We start from the raw sequence: 15,446 nt of genomic DNA on the forward strand, positions 1-15,446 counted from the left end.
AGAAGGTTCTGTGTAGCTCAGAATCTTATGCTGAATGTTCTCCAGTAAAATGGTGATATTGACTTTCCTCCAGCATCACTTCCATTCTTGTTGGCCATCATGGAAATGACTCTCCTTACCAAACTTCTCTGACTTTAAACTTTATTTCCTCATCCCATCCTCGTCAAAGAATTGATGATCAAGACAGATTGGAAATACCGTCGTAAGCCAAGCAGACTAGGAAGGCATATATAAGGGTGTTCTCCTGGACATTTACTGCACCCTTACAAAACTGTCATGAAAATTTACCCCTGCTGGAACAAGCGGGCAGGTTGGATTTTCAAGGTCGATTTACCGTATTGCGAGCACTAGATACTTCACTCTTTGGGTCTGAGCAGGCTTCATGCATCGAATGTAAAAGGAACATCTTTATAAGTTTGCTTGGGGAGAAAATGCTTTTGGCTTACATGAAATTTCTCATTGATTTTTATAAAGATCTCTCTTTTACAGCTGCAGAGTTATTGAGGCCGGGAAAGAAGCGCTTGTGTTTTATATTTTGTCCTCTTGTGTTTGGAAGATTGTGAATCTCTTGCCATGAGCTAAACATTTCTTGTCAGGGATGTTCATTTGGCCTGAGCTGGTGTCGGGAGAATTTTGAGACTGTGGAACCCAAAATAGGAGTTCTTTTTAAAAACAGAACGGTCAGGCGGGTGTTTGCATCCTACACTTTCCTATCCTTTCTTTGCGCCACCAGAAAATAGTTCAATAATTTCTCAATTAATAAAATAAATCTCAACTGAGAAATTATTGAACTATTTTCTGGGCTAAGAAGTGGGACCAAAAGGCTAACTTGCTAACTGCAATTCATATGTAGTGTAACTTTTGTTGGAGGAAATTAAAAATAGTTTCCTCTTTGGGGGGGGGGAAGCAGAGTAGTTTAAGCAGCAGACCCCCCCTTTGGGTATCACCCCAGGGAACCTCCCTCACCCGGCTGACTGATAATCAGTTGGAAGAACAGTTGGAAAGAACAGATAAGCACCACACTTAAGTTGAAAGTTGGAAGAACAGATAAGCTCCACACTTAAGACAGTGAGCCGAAAATGACTTGGCCCTCCTACTCAGAAAAGAGTGGAGGACTTGTTCTCACAGCATAGAGTCACAGTACACCGGGGGCTGGATTAGAGAATAAAAAACACAGTGAGTATGGAAGAGTTCAGAAGGAAGAATGTCACTGCAAGAGATAATAAAGAGAGATTTTGGACAAGGGATTCTGCTGGGTACCAGAAGGCAGCCTTCAGGGCATGGTTGAATCCTTAGTCTGTACTTAACTCTTCACATGCTTGTGTAGCAGCCGGGAATTGCTTCTGCACAAGGAACAGCAATTTCTCTGTGCTCTGATGAGGCTTGCTTGCCCTGTCTGCGGAGAGAAGGTCTCAGAGAGAAGGCACTGTTGCATGTGCTTCTCACCCCCTTGTCAGAACAACTCGTAGCAATTTGCAGGCACGGGAGAGATAATTATTGTCTCTGAGTTGTAGCCAGAGTTCTGTCTGTCTATGGCCTCCTTGGCCCCAAAGCAGGTAGCACACCACCTGTCACCCAGCTGGCTTTTCAGGGAAGAATCTTCCCCTGTTCCAGACGGGTCCTGAGTCAGTCTTGCCCTCCGAGACTCTTCCAATCATTTTCTCTAATGATGAAAATCTGTGATCTGGTTCAAACACTCACTTGGGGCATCCTTTTTTAGTGCTTCTCGCTGCCTTTCCAATTGCTGGTTTGGAAGCGCAAACGTTAAAACAAAACACTGCAGAATCGCCAACCCCTTTGATTCCTCCCCCTTCTGATCTCCCCACTGTCAAAAGTTAGATTTGCAGCTCTCATGCATTTTTTTTTTCTGCACGGTTTTGAAAAGCACCACGTGCATTGGGCGTACTATGTAATTAATAAATGACTACTTGGGATAATTCATTAAATCAAGAGGATCACCATATTTATACGAAGGAACATTAGTTGCTTGCTGTATGCTAGAGGTTAAACATGTGGTGTTGAATGAATGGTAATAGCAGGCCTACTTCTGCATTAGTTTCCATGTAGGAATCCCATTATGGGAAAGAGGGCGATGCTAAAGTTTTGCCATGGACAAATGAGTGGGGCTCAAACACTACCCAGTGGCCTTTTCTTCGTTTCTGCCTGTTCTGCAGAAGTGGTGCTCATGAGAAGGGAGTAGATCTGCAAGGGAGGGAGTCAGTGGCAGCCCAGCAGTAGGGCACTGACTTTAGTGTGTGTAGAAAGCTTGCAGTTTTGGTCTCCAACATTTCAAGTTGGAGTGCGGCAGAGAAGGAATCCTGCAGAACCGCCACTAGCCAGGACAGTACTGAGCGAGATGAACCCCTGGTCTAGCTCAGTTGTCAGATAGAACCCTGGGTTCTGAATACCCGCCACTAATGAGGGCCACCTGTACTAAAATTTTAATGCCTTGTTTGGATCCTTCTGGTGCCAAATTGAATATGGCTACCACTCTGAGAGATGGTATCAGTCCAGCCAGTTATCTGTCTGGGATGATGTTTATTCCATCTGTGCCTGTGAAGGATCCTCGTCAATGGTGTCTTTCAGTTTAGCACCAGAAGTTCAAGGTTTGTATCACTCTGCTCTTCTTATCTCTGCAGAAGGAGCCATTTACTCTGCACGGCTATGAGGCTGCTTTTGCGCAGAGTTGCTGTAATACATCAGCAAAGAACATTTATTTTCTGTATGTAGATTTGCAGCCCACCCTGCCCTTCGGGCTGCTCTGAGACCTTCGCCTTTCTTTCGTTCTGCCACTTCTTCTTTCTTAAGAACTGCCAGCTCTCTCCCCTAAGGTGGCATGGAAGAAAAAAAAAATGCTTTAAATTGCTATTAGTGCTCCAATCCTGCTGGCACAGTTCTAGCAGATGTGCTTTGCTGAGCTGGCTGTTGGTCACTTACAGTGGCTAATTAATACAAAGCACTGCATAGCCTCCGTGCTGCTTAGCCAGCAGGGATATCCAAAGCATCTTTGTTCTCTAACTTTCCTTCTATCGAAGAGTTTTGCACTGAAGCATGATTCTCTGAAACCCTCTGAACTCTAGAAATCAATACAAGTTTGATGATCTTACAGCACTTGGCAGAACAGAGGATCCAATGCAGATTCCAGGCATTGGAGCTTTTTTAAAATAACAACAAAGCAAACTTCTCGTTCTCTTGACTTGGAGCCTGTGGGCATCCTCTTTAAAAGGCAGGGAATGGCACCCCCACTGTGTCTGTCTGGCCTTTCCAATCTTTTCTCCCTGCCGACTTACATTTTTCCATGAGTTGTAGTCTATATTTCATCCGTTTCCCAGAAAATAATTTGATTACAAAATTTCCCTGTGGTAGCTCAATGCTTGATCCCCCTTGCTTTCACTTTACAGGTGGAGTCTATTTATCCGCGTTAGTTCCGTTCTGTGACTCGGCGCAATTAACAAAAAACGTGTTGTGCTAAATTCCATAGAATTACACAAACACACTGCAGCCTGACACTTCCAGATGGAAGGAAACTAAGGCAGCTGTTATCAGTACCCTCCCTTCCGCTTCTTACTCAGCCCTCCCGTTGCCAGCTGTCCCACTTCTTTCACAGGTGGGATCCTGAGCTTTTAAGAGTCCAGTTCCATGCATTTTTACTCAGAAGTAAGTCCCATTCTAGTCAATGGGGCTTACTTCCAGGAAAGTGTGGAGAGGATTGGGCTGTAAATCTCATGCTTTGCTTGCTGGGAAGGCTTGCTTGTGATGGCTGGAGCAGGAGAGCCTGCACCATCTGGGGGGGGGGGGGAGCGGGTTCGGCAAACACTCCCTGGGTTTTTTAAAGCAATCCTCTCTCCTCCCCCTCCTGTCTCCACCTCCTGAGCCATCCCCATTGCCAGCTGTCCCACTTCTTTCACAGGTGGGATGCTGGGCTTTTAAGAGTCCAGTCCTATGCGTTTCTACTCAGAAGTAAGTCCCATTGTAATCAATGGGGCTTTCTCCCAGGAAAGTGTGGAAAGAATTGTGCCCTAAATCTCTTACTTACTCTCCTCATGCTGGGAAGGCTCACTTGTGTCGGTGATTGCCTGCACCATGGGGGGGGGGGTTGCTTGTGTTGATGATTGCCCGCACCATCTGGGGGGGGTTCTTGTGTCGGTGATTGCCTGCACCATCTGGGGGTGGAAATTTGGCAAACACTCCCTGGGTTTTTTTAAGCAATCCCCTCTGTTGTGTGTGTGAGTGAGAGAGAGAGAGAAAGCTCTCCACCTCGCTGCATGTGATCTGGCTACAGTCCCCCCCCCCCCCGCCCTGCATCTTTGCTGCCTCAGGGGCTCCAGGAGTCTTACTGTTCCTTGGCAAGGGGAACCTCTTCCATGACTCCAGGGCTATTTCCATGCCTGTGCCAGGCGGAGCCTTTTTGCAGTGTTTTGGGCTGCAAGACACCAGCAGGGCAAAGGAGGAAAGGTGTGTGTGACTTTCAGTACCCCCACCCCATTTTCGTTGAGACAAATCCGCAGATTAAAAAATCCATGGATAAATAGGCTGCACCTGTACTCTTATTCTGATGTGAGTTAATGTTCATTGATTAATTCATAAGTTTATTATAGGTGGGGCCTCTTTATCCGTGGATTCAGCATGCACAGATTTCCCTCATCACGGATGCCAAACCCCCCCTGCCCCCGATAGCCCACTGAAGACCTCCCAGATGTGAACAAGGTTTGTTGCTTTGGTCATATCTGGGAGGGTGGCATGCAACCTCTCTGAGGGTCAGAAAGCTACCTTGAACCTTTTTCTGGTGACTTTGGGTTTTCAGCTTAAACCGGTAGTTGCCCCGAAGAAGCTCAGAATGGCTTTGGATGCAACTGGAGCAAGGCTCCAGTTTCATCCAGAGCTCAAGTGGGATCCAGAACTCTGAGATTTCATTATCTGAGGTTTTTGGTATCCCAGGAAAGGAACCCCCGCGAATAAACAGGCTCTACCTGTAATTGTCTGATGAAATCCGTTTGTCGTCTTGTAAGCTGCCTTAAGAATGTATAGCTGAAAGATGGAATATAAATGTTTCAAACAAAATTCAAATGAGTGAATATTTCATTTCTCATCCAGAGGACCTGGCATTGCTACACCTCACCAAAGCAGCCAGGCCAGCGGTCTTATGTAAAGGCACTGGTCTGCAACTGGTGGGTGGAACTCATAAATAGGTCATGGCCTGATTTCAGGTGGATCACCGCAGGGTTGCCGCTGCCTTAAGGAGCCATTCCAGGCAATGCCAGCAATGTGCAGGCGCCCGCCGAACTAGACCATGTCTCCTGCACATTGCCATGACTGCCCAGAACTGCTCCAGCGGCAAGTGGGAGGGGCTGCTTGCACAGCGTGTCGCACTGCCTGCAGTACTTACCATTTGGCCCCCTGTAATTGTGCTACTGCTCCCCTGCGGTCGCACTATCTTTGCTGTCACCCTTGCCCTCTCCTTCTGTCCCTTTGTCTTTCACAATGGGGTGGTCGTTTTGGCCATGCCACTCTATGCCCCACCTCTCCTTCCAGTTGGCCTGGAAAGAAAGGAGGCACAGAACGACCTAGTAACCACCCACACTGATTGGTGGCCCTTTGGAGCTCCTTGGCTGCTCAGCTGCCCACCTCGTCACCTGCTGGACTCTTGGAGTGGGGTCCATGTTGCAGGGTGGGGTTTAAGGAAGGTCTCAGCCCCACCCAACAAGGTGAAGATCCACTGATTTAAAGCACTGAAATTCCTGTAGAGTAAACTCTTCCTGCTTGAGAAGTCGTGTCTGAATACATCCTAAACCTCCTCCCCCTTCCAGCTTGCTGTTCTCTCAAGACTTTTCTCCTTGTCCTTGCAGGTTGGCATTATCGGAGAGGAAGAGGAGTGGGTGACACTGTGCGAGGTGGAGAAAGAATCAGACGCTCAGATGCTGGAGATCCCAAATCTCACGCCTTACACTCATTACAGGTGAGCCCAGCAAGTAATTAATTGCTGCGTCAACAGGCAGCGAGGGGCAGTCTCCCTGCTCACAAGCAGCTGGCAGCAGGGGTGGAGGAGGAAAATTTGCACCTCCGAAGAGTTTGCACTTAAACGACCCTGCTTGATGTATTTTAATTGCTGCTGTTGCATAGTAAAATAATTAATCAATCTGGAAAGTGGAGCAAGGTGTAAAATGCCCTGCTAAATAGTGCGGTGGAGTAACTTAACACATCCCAATGCAGAGAGTTTGTCTAGACTGAAAGTTGCAGTGGTTTAATTAAAATTGATCTTGCTTCGTTTATGGGAAAGCGGCCTTGAAATTGGCAGCCTGCTCCTTAGATCACTTTGGTTCTGTTCTGGAACTTAAATCAAGTTAACTCTCTTTTCCCACTCTACTTTCAGCCAAGCTCAAGGTAGCATTAAATGTGTAATTGTCTTTCCATCTGTGTGTATTTAAAAATAGCAGTCACAAGGTCCCCCAGTCCAGATTTGGAACTGAGAGAAGGGTTTGGGGAGGGGGGTTGCCGCCTTGTGGCACTCAGTTCCCTAAATTAATGTTCACACCATCCACTGCTTTCTAAATTTCCACTGTGTTGCCCCGTCCACCCTTGTATGGAAGGTTGCCTTTTTCTTCACCATTTAAAAAGGATCTAATTTGACTGACAGGCACCCCACTCCTAACTTGTGCTGGAGCAGGCAGGAAGATGGGCCGGCTAAATCCAGGGCAAGTTTGGGACTGTCTGCGGCTTGGCCCGGGGCAAGGGAAAACTTTTCCCGTTACCCAGGGGAGAGCCACAGCAGCCTCAACAGGTCTACTCGGATCTGTGCCACCTCAAGAGGTGGAGCAAATTCAAGCAACCCGGAGCTGCCCCAGGCTGCCCAGGAACAGGGTTAGGATCCAGCATAACTGCCGAATCCTGGCCCTGTCTCCCGTTTTCCACCCGCCCCCAGGAACGCCTGCTGCCCACCCTGAAATGTCTTGTTGGCAGAAATTTTGAATATGCCATCTCAGATGTGAGACATGGAACAAAGAACAGAAACGTTGCTACTTTGAGGAGCAGAGTGCTTACTGTGTGTAAAATACCGAACAGAATTTTCCTGTAAGCAGTTCAGAAACTCTTAAGTCAAGGACTGTTCAGTGTCAATTACTTTATGATCTGAGTGGCTGTGATTCAGACAACTGGTGAGGCTTGCCTTCAATTAGATTCTGTTACGAACTTAACTCCTTGGCTAATGGAGAAACATATCTTCTATTGAAGTTAAGTGGACGCCGTAAAGTCAGTACTCAACAGGGGAGAATAAAGACGCATAGTGAGAAAAGAAATGTGTATTGGAAAGCTTCATGGGGGATCAGATGAAACACATTTGTGCTGGCAAACTGAAATCGGTCTGCATATGTTGACTCCTTCACTAGGCCGTGGGTGATGGATCTTCATTTGAGGGAGACTACAAAAAAGTGACCTTGGGCTAGGGCAGCACTTCCCAATATTCTGGGTCCTGCGACGCCCCCCTCCCCACTGCAAATTCAGTGCGTGGCTCCTGGAGGTGACTGGCAATAACATCTTTGCCAGTTACTTCTGGGTTTGGAGACCTCGACGCAATGCTGCAAGCTGTGGTAAGAGGCGGCAGGTGGGCAGGCCTTTCCCAGCATGCAAAAACTCTGAGCAGGAGCTTGCAACATCATCTCACTCCAGGGTATCATGTGGGAACCCCTGTGTTAGGGAGCAGATTAGGTAAATCTTGCTTGTGGATTAGTTTAAATTTGGTGTAATTATGCTTTGCATTTGTCGTATTTTACCCTGCCTTTTGAGCGAGGGCATCCTCAGGGCTGGTTACGTCTTCATTCTGAATGGCAACAGCATCATGCTCAGTTTGGCTGCAGTGATTAGTTATCTCCTAGATGTGATCAGAAACATTACAGGTCTTTGCTTCAGCTAAGTCAGGTCCTCCTCCGCCTCCCTTGATCCTTAGCTGGCACTTGGGGAGCAGGTCATCCTCTCAGCCAGTATGCTGCTGTGGGTGCCGCTGAGATTCATGTGTCATTCATGACCTGCTTCCACTCTTGGAGATCATTAGCAATATTTCTAGCCTTATCAATAGTCGCAAGTCCCTTAGTTCTTCCTCAATCTGTCTGAGCCACGTTTTTTTTGTTGCTGCCCGTTGAATTTCGTCGCCAGAGGAGCTTGTGTGGCTGCCAACTGGTGTTCATTCTGCAGACTTGGCCAAGCCATTGCAGTCTGTGTTTTGGGATTTGTTCTTCAACTGATGGTGGATGGTCGCACCTTATCCAAATGGTCTCATCGTGATGGCAGTCGTGAGGAGCCAGGTCCTACTCATCCTCTTGAGCAGGGGTGTCCAAACGTTTTGGCAGGAGGGCCACATCATCTCTGTGACACTGTGTCCGGGGGCCGAATTAATTTATATTTCAAATTTGAATAAATTTACATAAATGAATATATTGGAGATGGAACTTATATGAATGAATGAAGGTCTTGCAGTAGCTCAAGGCCTATAAAAGGCCTTGCACAAAGCAAGGCTGGCCTTTCCTTTACTGCCACTGCTGCATTCCAGACATGAAACAGCAAGTAGTGGAGGGAGCCCTTGTCCCACAGCTCAGGTGAGAAGTCGAACAGTCGTCCTCTTGCTGACAGCAGTTGCGTTGGGCCAGCACGGGCTCCAAAAAGTCTCTAGAGGGCCAGAGACTCATTGGAGACTGGGGGCTCCCTGAGGGCCTGATTGAGAGCCCCCAAGGGCCGCAAGTGGCCCCAGGGCCAGGGTTTGGGCACCCCTGCTCTTGAGCCTTGAAAAGGAGCTGCCACCCTGTGGGGACTACCTATCAATGGCAGCTGAAGGGGTAGCACCAAAGAACATAGTGGTTTCAGTGTGCCTGTTTTTCTTCAATGATACTGTTCACTTTTGTTTCTTGGTTTTTTAGCCTTTGAGTTAGTAGCATGAAAATCTCTATCATCCTGATAGCTCATGCGATGATAGCGGTTTCAGGTGTTTCAAATTATATCAGGCGAATAATGGAACTTGTGAATATGTACACAGATATGTTAGGGCAAGGACAGCATTGTTAGACCTGCTCTTTCTGCACTTCACTAAAGTGCAGGTTTATTTTACTGCCCCTGCTTCTGTGCCTAACATCAGTTTAATGCGCAGAAACTAATTAGCGGAAGCTTTCCTAAGCACTTGCCTCCCTACCATTAAAAGCTTCACCTGCTTATTCTGATTCTGGGCTACTACCATTGGTGGCAGCACTACTGAACAAATCTGTGGAGAAGAAGTGCCCTGGGCGATTTGGGCCAGCCTAGGTTACCTCTCTGCAAATTGCTTTCGGAACTTCATTTTGTCCCATTGTACTTGTGCTACTTTTGAGCCTCCCGAAGCCATTGTGCAGCTGTCCATACGATGAGGAAGAGATTTCACCTTCTGGCTGTCACTTGGGCTTATCAGCTCCATCGTCTTGGCACAACATTCCTACACAATGGAAAGGGGGAAAACATATAAAGCACTAATTATTGGTCTCTGCCCGTGTCTTTGTCAAGTGCCCTTCTTTCTTCTCTGCCCTGTCAATGTTTGGAAAATTAATAGGGTTGTTTTGCTTAATGCATTTTCCTTTAATGCACTTCCTTGTTGAAATCTGAGTGGAAAGGCTAATGGCATTGCATAAGCTTCTCAAACAATACCTCAATACCAGTCCTTTAATGCAGAAATCCAGACCTTGTTAGGGGCAGGTTGAACAGCTTACGGTGCAAGAAGTCCAGAATGGAAAGCTTCTCCTTGGCTCAGGACAGCTGTGTGAGCCCCCGAAGCCTGCAGAAAGTCGCGTCTTTCATTGAATGGGAAGGCTGTTCCCCTAAAACTGTTGCTCTCTTCCAGGAACTTCAACTGCATAGTGAATGAGTTGGAACAAATTGAGTCCATTTTAATCTGTGTCCCTATTTATAAGCCTATTATTCTTGTATTGAAAGTGAAGCAGTTTGGTCCAAATCAACTGCCTTTTTGCTGATCATTCAACAAAGGTTTGGTAATGACTGCAACGCAGGGGACGGCGTAATGGGATTAATACATACAGTTCACTTTTTTTTTGACCCAGTGTGTTAGCAGCATCAGCAAAGAGTAGGTTGCAACCTCTAATTGGCTTAATCAGTAGGTTAATCGACTAAAGCTTTAGCTGATGGGAGGTGATCTTAATTGGTGAAAGCAAATTTTAATCAGGGAGGCTGAAAGTTAAGGAAACATTTATATTTACAGGCCATTTTGGTCTTGGTGTAAAACAAGAATAGAGCATGAGAAAGAAGTGAAGTGGGTCTTCTTTCTAACAACAAGCAGTAGAGGTTGTGCAACTGGGATGCTGTGAAACTCGTTCCTCACTATCTCCGAAGCCACCTGCTATGAAGTTTGGTCACCGGCCAATCGACACTTCCACTGCAAAACGTATCTGTACTGTGTGTTTTGTGCCCTTCTCTGTCCTTCAGGTTCAGAATGAAACAGGTGAACGTGGTTGGACAGAGCCCGCTCAGTCAGCCCTCTCGTGTCATCCAAACACTCCAGGCACCCCCAGACGTTGCACCAGGGAGTGTGACTGTGCGCACTGCCAGCGAGACTAGCTTGTGGGTCCGTTGGGTGGTAAGTTGATGGTAACTGAAGTGTGCAGAAAAGGAATGACATTTTAACTTAGTGTCTCCCCTCCAGGTGTCCAAAATTCACAGTCAGTGTCTTCATGCATTTGCACAAAGGTGGCTTCCTTCTCCCAAATGCTAAAGCCCTGCCTGGAGTCCCTGCTGTTTCTTGTCTGCAGTCTGGCAGACTTGAGATGAAGCTGCCCATTTCTGGTTATGTCCCTAGCTGCGATGCGTTCACGAATGAACCAAACGATAAAAACATAACAAGAAATTGTATATGTGATATAATTAGGATAGACCAGATGCTGCTGCCAGTTTGTTCGGAGTGACATCATTCTGCGGAAATCCTGTGAAATCCCGCTCGTTGGCACTGCTTTCCATTGAAGTTTTAGTAAAACTGCAGGGAGTATTTTTCAACATGTAAGAGAGCTGTGCCAATTGGAGGTTATATCCATGTGATAGATTACCGAGCTAAGTGATTAACTCTGGGACTGGGTGACAAATTGCAGGACCATTGATAAATGAAGTGATCGTACGCCTCTGACTGCTGTATCCACCCCTGAACCTATCTGTCTGCAAGCCGTTCGAATATTCCAATTTCCTCTGCTCTTTTGCTTCACATCTCCTTCCCAAGGGCTCCTACTGTGTTGACACCCAGGGTGTGCTCCCAAATTCCTAAGGCAGAGAACGTGTCCCAGTTAGACCCGAGTAGCTCTCCTGTGCGGGAGAGGAACATCCCATGCATGCATTTTCCAAATGCCTAGCTCATTGACAAAACTTCCTGAGCCACCGGGCCTTCCCATCACAACAGGAAATTGATGTTTTCTCTTGTCTGGCATATGCTTTGGGAGTCTGCTGTTCAAAGCAAAACAAGTCCCAAAGCCTCCTGGGTGCACCCACTGGCCCCTGGCATGCCTAAAGTAGGTTTTTGGATCCCAGTCAAAGAGGTGTGTGTTATTCTAAGCAAGCAAGATGGATTAGCGGGCAGGCAGCCAGTGAGGCAGGAAAAGATGAAAAGCGCCTGTCACGTGACTTGCAATTATGTGCATTAATATCATTGCTACCCAAGTGAAGTACGTTTTTAAGTCTTAATGACAGTCGACAAAGGATGATCCGATCCGGAAGTTTTAGCACTCATGAATTAAGGCTTTGTTTATTGCTTTAGACGACCAAGGACTTTGCAGCCAAATATTCTGTTCTGCCAGTGTTTGGGGGGTGGGCAGGTCTGTCTGTCTGTCTGTGGTATCCTAACCAGTTGTGGCTCTGTTGAGCAGGCTTTAGGTTGAGGGTTTCAGCAGTACAGTTTATTACTCCCCCTAGTGGAACTGAATGGGGGCTTTTCAGATCCACGCTGTGGTTTAGAGTATAGCTGCTCGGCCTCTGCTGGATTAAGGCCCCAGGGCGTTTGATGCCACATGGCAATTATCTCCTCCACTGTTTGCCCGCCACAAAATGCCTTGTAATAATAATGGAATAGGCCATGACATACACTTTGAAAATGACAGGCTACCCATCTTGCCCTTCACTAGAGTGCTGCTCTTTCTCTCTGCTCCCAGCCTCTGCCCGATACACAGTACAACGGGAACCCTGAGTCAGTAGGTTACAGGATCAAGTACTGGTGTGTGGATGCCCAGCTGCCCGTATTGACGAAGGTCATCAGCGATCGGCTGGAGCGGGAACACACAGTCGAGGACCTGGAAGAGTGGACAGAATACGAACTGCAGATCCAAGCGTTTAACGCCATTGGGGCAGGACCCTGGAGCGACGTGGTGCGAGGTCGTACGCGGGAGTCAGGTATGACGCGGGGAATCTTGTTGCAGTGGTAGCCCATTGCTTGTTAATATTTGCCATTGCTTCTGGTTTCCTGTTCATCTGGTGTGTGTTTGCATGTTAAGGACAATTTTTCACAAGCCAAAAATGGTTGTTTAAGAACATAAGAACAGCCCCACTGGATCAGGCCATAGGCCCATCTAGTCCAGCTTCCTGTATCTCACAGCGGCCCACCAAATGCCCCAGGGAGCACACCAGATAACAAGAGACCTCATCCTGGTGCCCTCCCTTGCATCTGGCATTCTGACATAACCCATTTCTGAAATCAGGAGGTTGCGCATACACATCACGGCTTGTACCCCGTAATGGATTTTTCCTCCAGAAACTTGTCCAATCCCCTTTTAAAGGCGTCTAGACTAGATGCCAGCACCACATCCTGTGGCAAGGAGTTCCACAGACCGACCACACGCTGAGTAAAGAAATATTTTCTTTTGTCTGTCCTAATCCGCCCAACACTCAATTTTAGTGGATGTCCCCTGGTTCTGATATTATGTGAGAGTGTAAAGAGCATCTCCCTATCCACTCTGTCCATCCCCTACATAATTTTGTATGTCTCAATCATGTCCCCCCTCAAGCGTCTCTTTTCTAGGCTGAAGAGGCCCAAAGGCCGTAGCCTTTCCTCATAAGGAAGGTGCCCCAGCCCCGTAATCTCTTAGTCACTCTCTTTTGCACCTTTTCCATTTCCACTATGTCTTTTTTGAGATGCGGCGACCAGAACTGGACACAATACTCCAGGTGTGGCCTTACCATAGATTTGTACAACGTTTGATGTGTATTTGGTTCTCTGAAGGGCAAGCCACCCGCTCTGTACTCATGCGCATAGCCCTAGCATGAAAGCAGTTTCTGGAGGCTGCAGTTCTGGCTGGATTTATTAATCCTTGCTCCTCTGACCATTTTTCTACTCCTCGTACCCAGTTGCTTTACTTTCTTCCACCAGGGCTCCAGACGTTTGCCCTTATTCTCCTTGTTCCTTTGGAAGTAGCTGAGAAGCACTCAGATCACTCAGAGACACAATAGGTGGCCACCTTCAAGGGCAAGTTATTCTGGTGCTACCCTTGCAATACAGGAACACAGAGGAAGCCAATGGAAAGGAGGCGTGCCTAGAACCTCACTTGGAGCCATTGATTATATGACGTGTGTTTCTCATTGCAAGCCAGCAGTTCTCTACAGTCGCAGATAGTTTGCTCTGGGAATGACTGGCCTAAGCATTGCTACTGCTGGCTTCTAGTTAACAGAAACTTGGGGGCATTATTTGAAAGCAGACACCAAAATGTGCAGGTTTGTGCTCTTGGCACACTGTGCCGGCTGATAAATCTTACCAGCAAACCCTTCACCGCTTGGTTGGGTGGTCTGGGTCCTGCGAGTACAAAGATCTCAGGGATTCCTATTTGCTGGAAGAAAACAGTCTACCTGCTAGCAAGGCAAGAATAAGCCATCGTTGCTCATTAGCATCTGCAGAAGGTGGTTATTAAGCTGTTATCGGGATAACTTCAAGCAGGGCTTCTTGCTCAGTGCCAGCCTGCGAGCATCCAGTGTAATTTACCTTTCGACTGTGGGTGAATAATTGAGTGGAGTGACCTTTCTTGAATTAAGTATTCAATAGTGAAAGTAAATCATCCCCGCCACTAACTTGCACAATGAGTAGGGGTTGTGTTTGCAATTTGTCTCCATAATCATAGAGGGGCTGGGCTGGGCTGGGCTGGCCACTGCTGCTTGGTTAAGGCTGAGTTCCATTTATCACTTTAAACAGGATTTCGGCCTTTTGTGTTGAAAACCGTGCAACGTCCTCGGATTTGCATATTTTCATTACTGTTGGAGGAAGGGATCAATTAAAGCCAAAGAAACTATGGTGGAGGGAGAAAGGGAGGTGGTGGTGATGCAATGAAGATAAGCATGATGCACTGACAGTCCATTTGGCCGCATCAGTGCACCCATTCATGCGCTTTTGCATCCCAGGATGATAGGTAGAAAACTATACGTATTACAGCGTAGTTGTTGGGTGTCCCGCAGTCCTAAAAATACTTAAACAGCAGTAGGAGACTTGGCTCAGTGGGCAGAGCTCCAAAGCATGCTTCTCTGTGCTCGAAAAGCCCTCCCGTCCTCCCTGAGCCTCTTCCTGGAAGTCTGAAATAGTTATATATTTGCTAAGCTGCCACTGGTCTCAGGAACGTGAGTGTCCATAGCCATGATTATGTAAGAGCTGACCGTATCAAGCTCTTACTTTTATCTGATTACTGTTTTTATCATATTTGTTAATATGTTAATGTTTTTCTCTGTTTTTTAATATTATGTTTTAATCTGCTTTTAACCTGTTGTAAGCTGCCCTGGGTCCCTTTGGGGAGAAGGGCGGGGTATAAATAAAGTTTATATAATATTATATAATATTATATAATAGTTATATATATAAAAAGTTATATAATATTATATAATAATAATAATCATGGCCATGTTTAGAGGCTGCAGTCAAGCTTTCCAGAGGCCCTCATTTGAGAAGTGGCTTAGGAGTTGTACTGGGAGCAACTGGCTAGCGTAGTTATGTCATTTATGGATGAGTGAACTAGCAAATATCATAGAACTGCAATGTTTTATTCATTTATATGCTCATAAAATGTCTACTGTGTCTTTTGCCGTAGAATAGCTTACAATAAAATATAATGACATGAGAGAGACAACTGTCAAAAACATTAAATTAATTGATGAGAAATATTTGTGTAAACTCAAAAGGATGCCCCAGCTACCTTATTTTTTGTTTTTAAAATATCTTAACGCAAGTGCTTATACATTAGGCAATGTTATGAGTTAATAAATATGCCTCTTTATATAAATGGTGGGTGACAAATGCCATCTTAGAAGAGGCATTCTCTCTTGGGTGTGCAAGTAGAATATGGACTGTCTCTTCTAGGGTGAAGCCTACTATGGGATGTCTGAGGGTCAATGAAAACAGAGTAAAGTTAATGTAGGGCAATTGTGTAGTAGAAACAAAGTTTCTTTAGAGCAACAGGGTAGTATCCAGACCTTTT

At 46.4% G+C, this 15,446-nt stretch overlaps 1 protein-coding gene across 1 annotated transcript in view; it reads left to right on the forward strand.

The window, feature by feature from the left end:
• Nucleotides 1-15,446, forward strand: part of SDK1 (sidekick cell adhesion molecule 1) — a 478,937-nt gene that overhangs the window by 369,493 nt on the left and 93,998 nt on the right. Inside the window, exons 23-25 of the mRNA XM_066640872.1 lie at nucleotides 5,847-5,956; nucleotides 10,450-10,600; nucleotides 12,153-12,390. Coding sequence (XP_066496969.1) covers nucleotides 5,847-5,956; nucleotides 10,450-10,600; nucleotides 12,153-12,390 — 499 coding nt within the window. The remainder of the gene's footprint in view (nucleotides 1-5,846; nucleotides 5,957-10,449; nucleotides 10,601-12,152; nucleotides 12,391-15,446) is intronic.

The sequence above is a fragment of the Tiliqua scincoides genome, chromosome 13 (assembly GCF_035046505.1).
Source record: "Tiliqua scincoides isolate rTilSci1 chromosome 13, rTilSci1.hap2, whole genome shotgun sequence".
Taxonomy (NCBI): Eukaryota; Metazoa; Chordata; class Lepidosauria; order Squamata; family Scincidae; genus Tiliqua; species Tiliqua scincoides.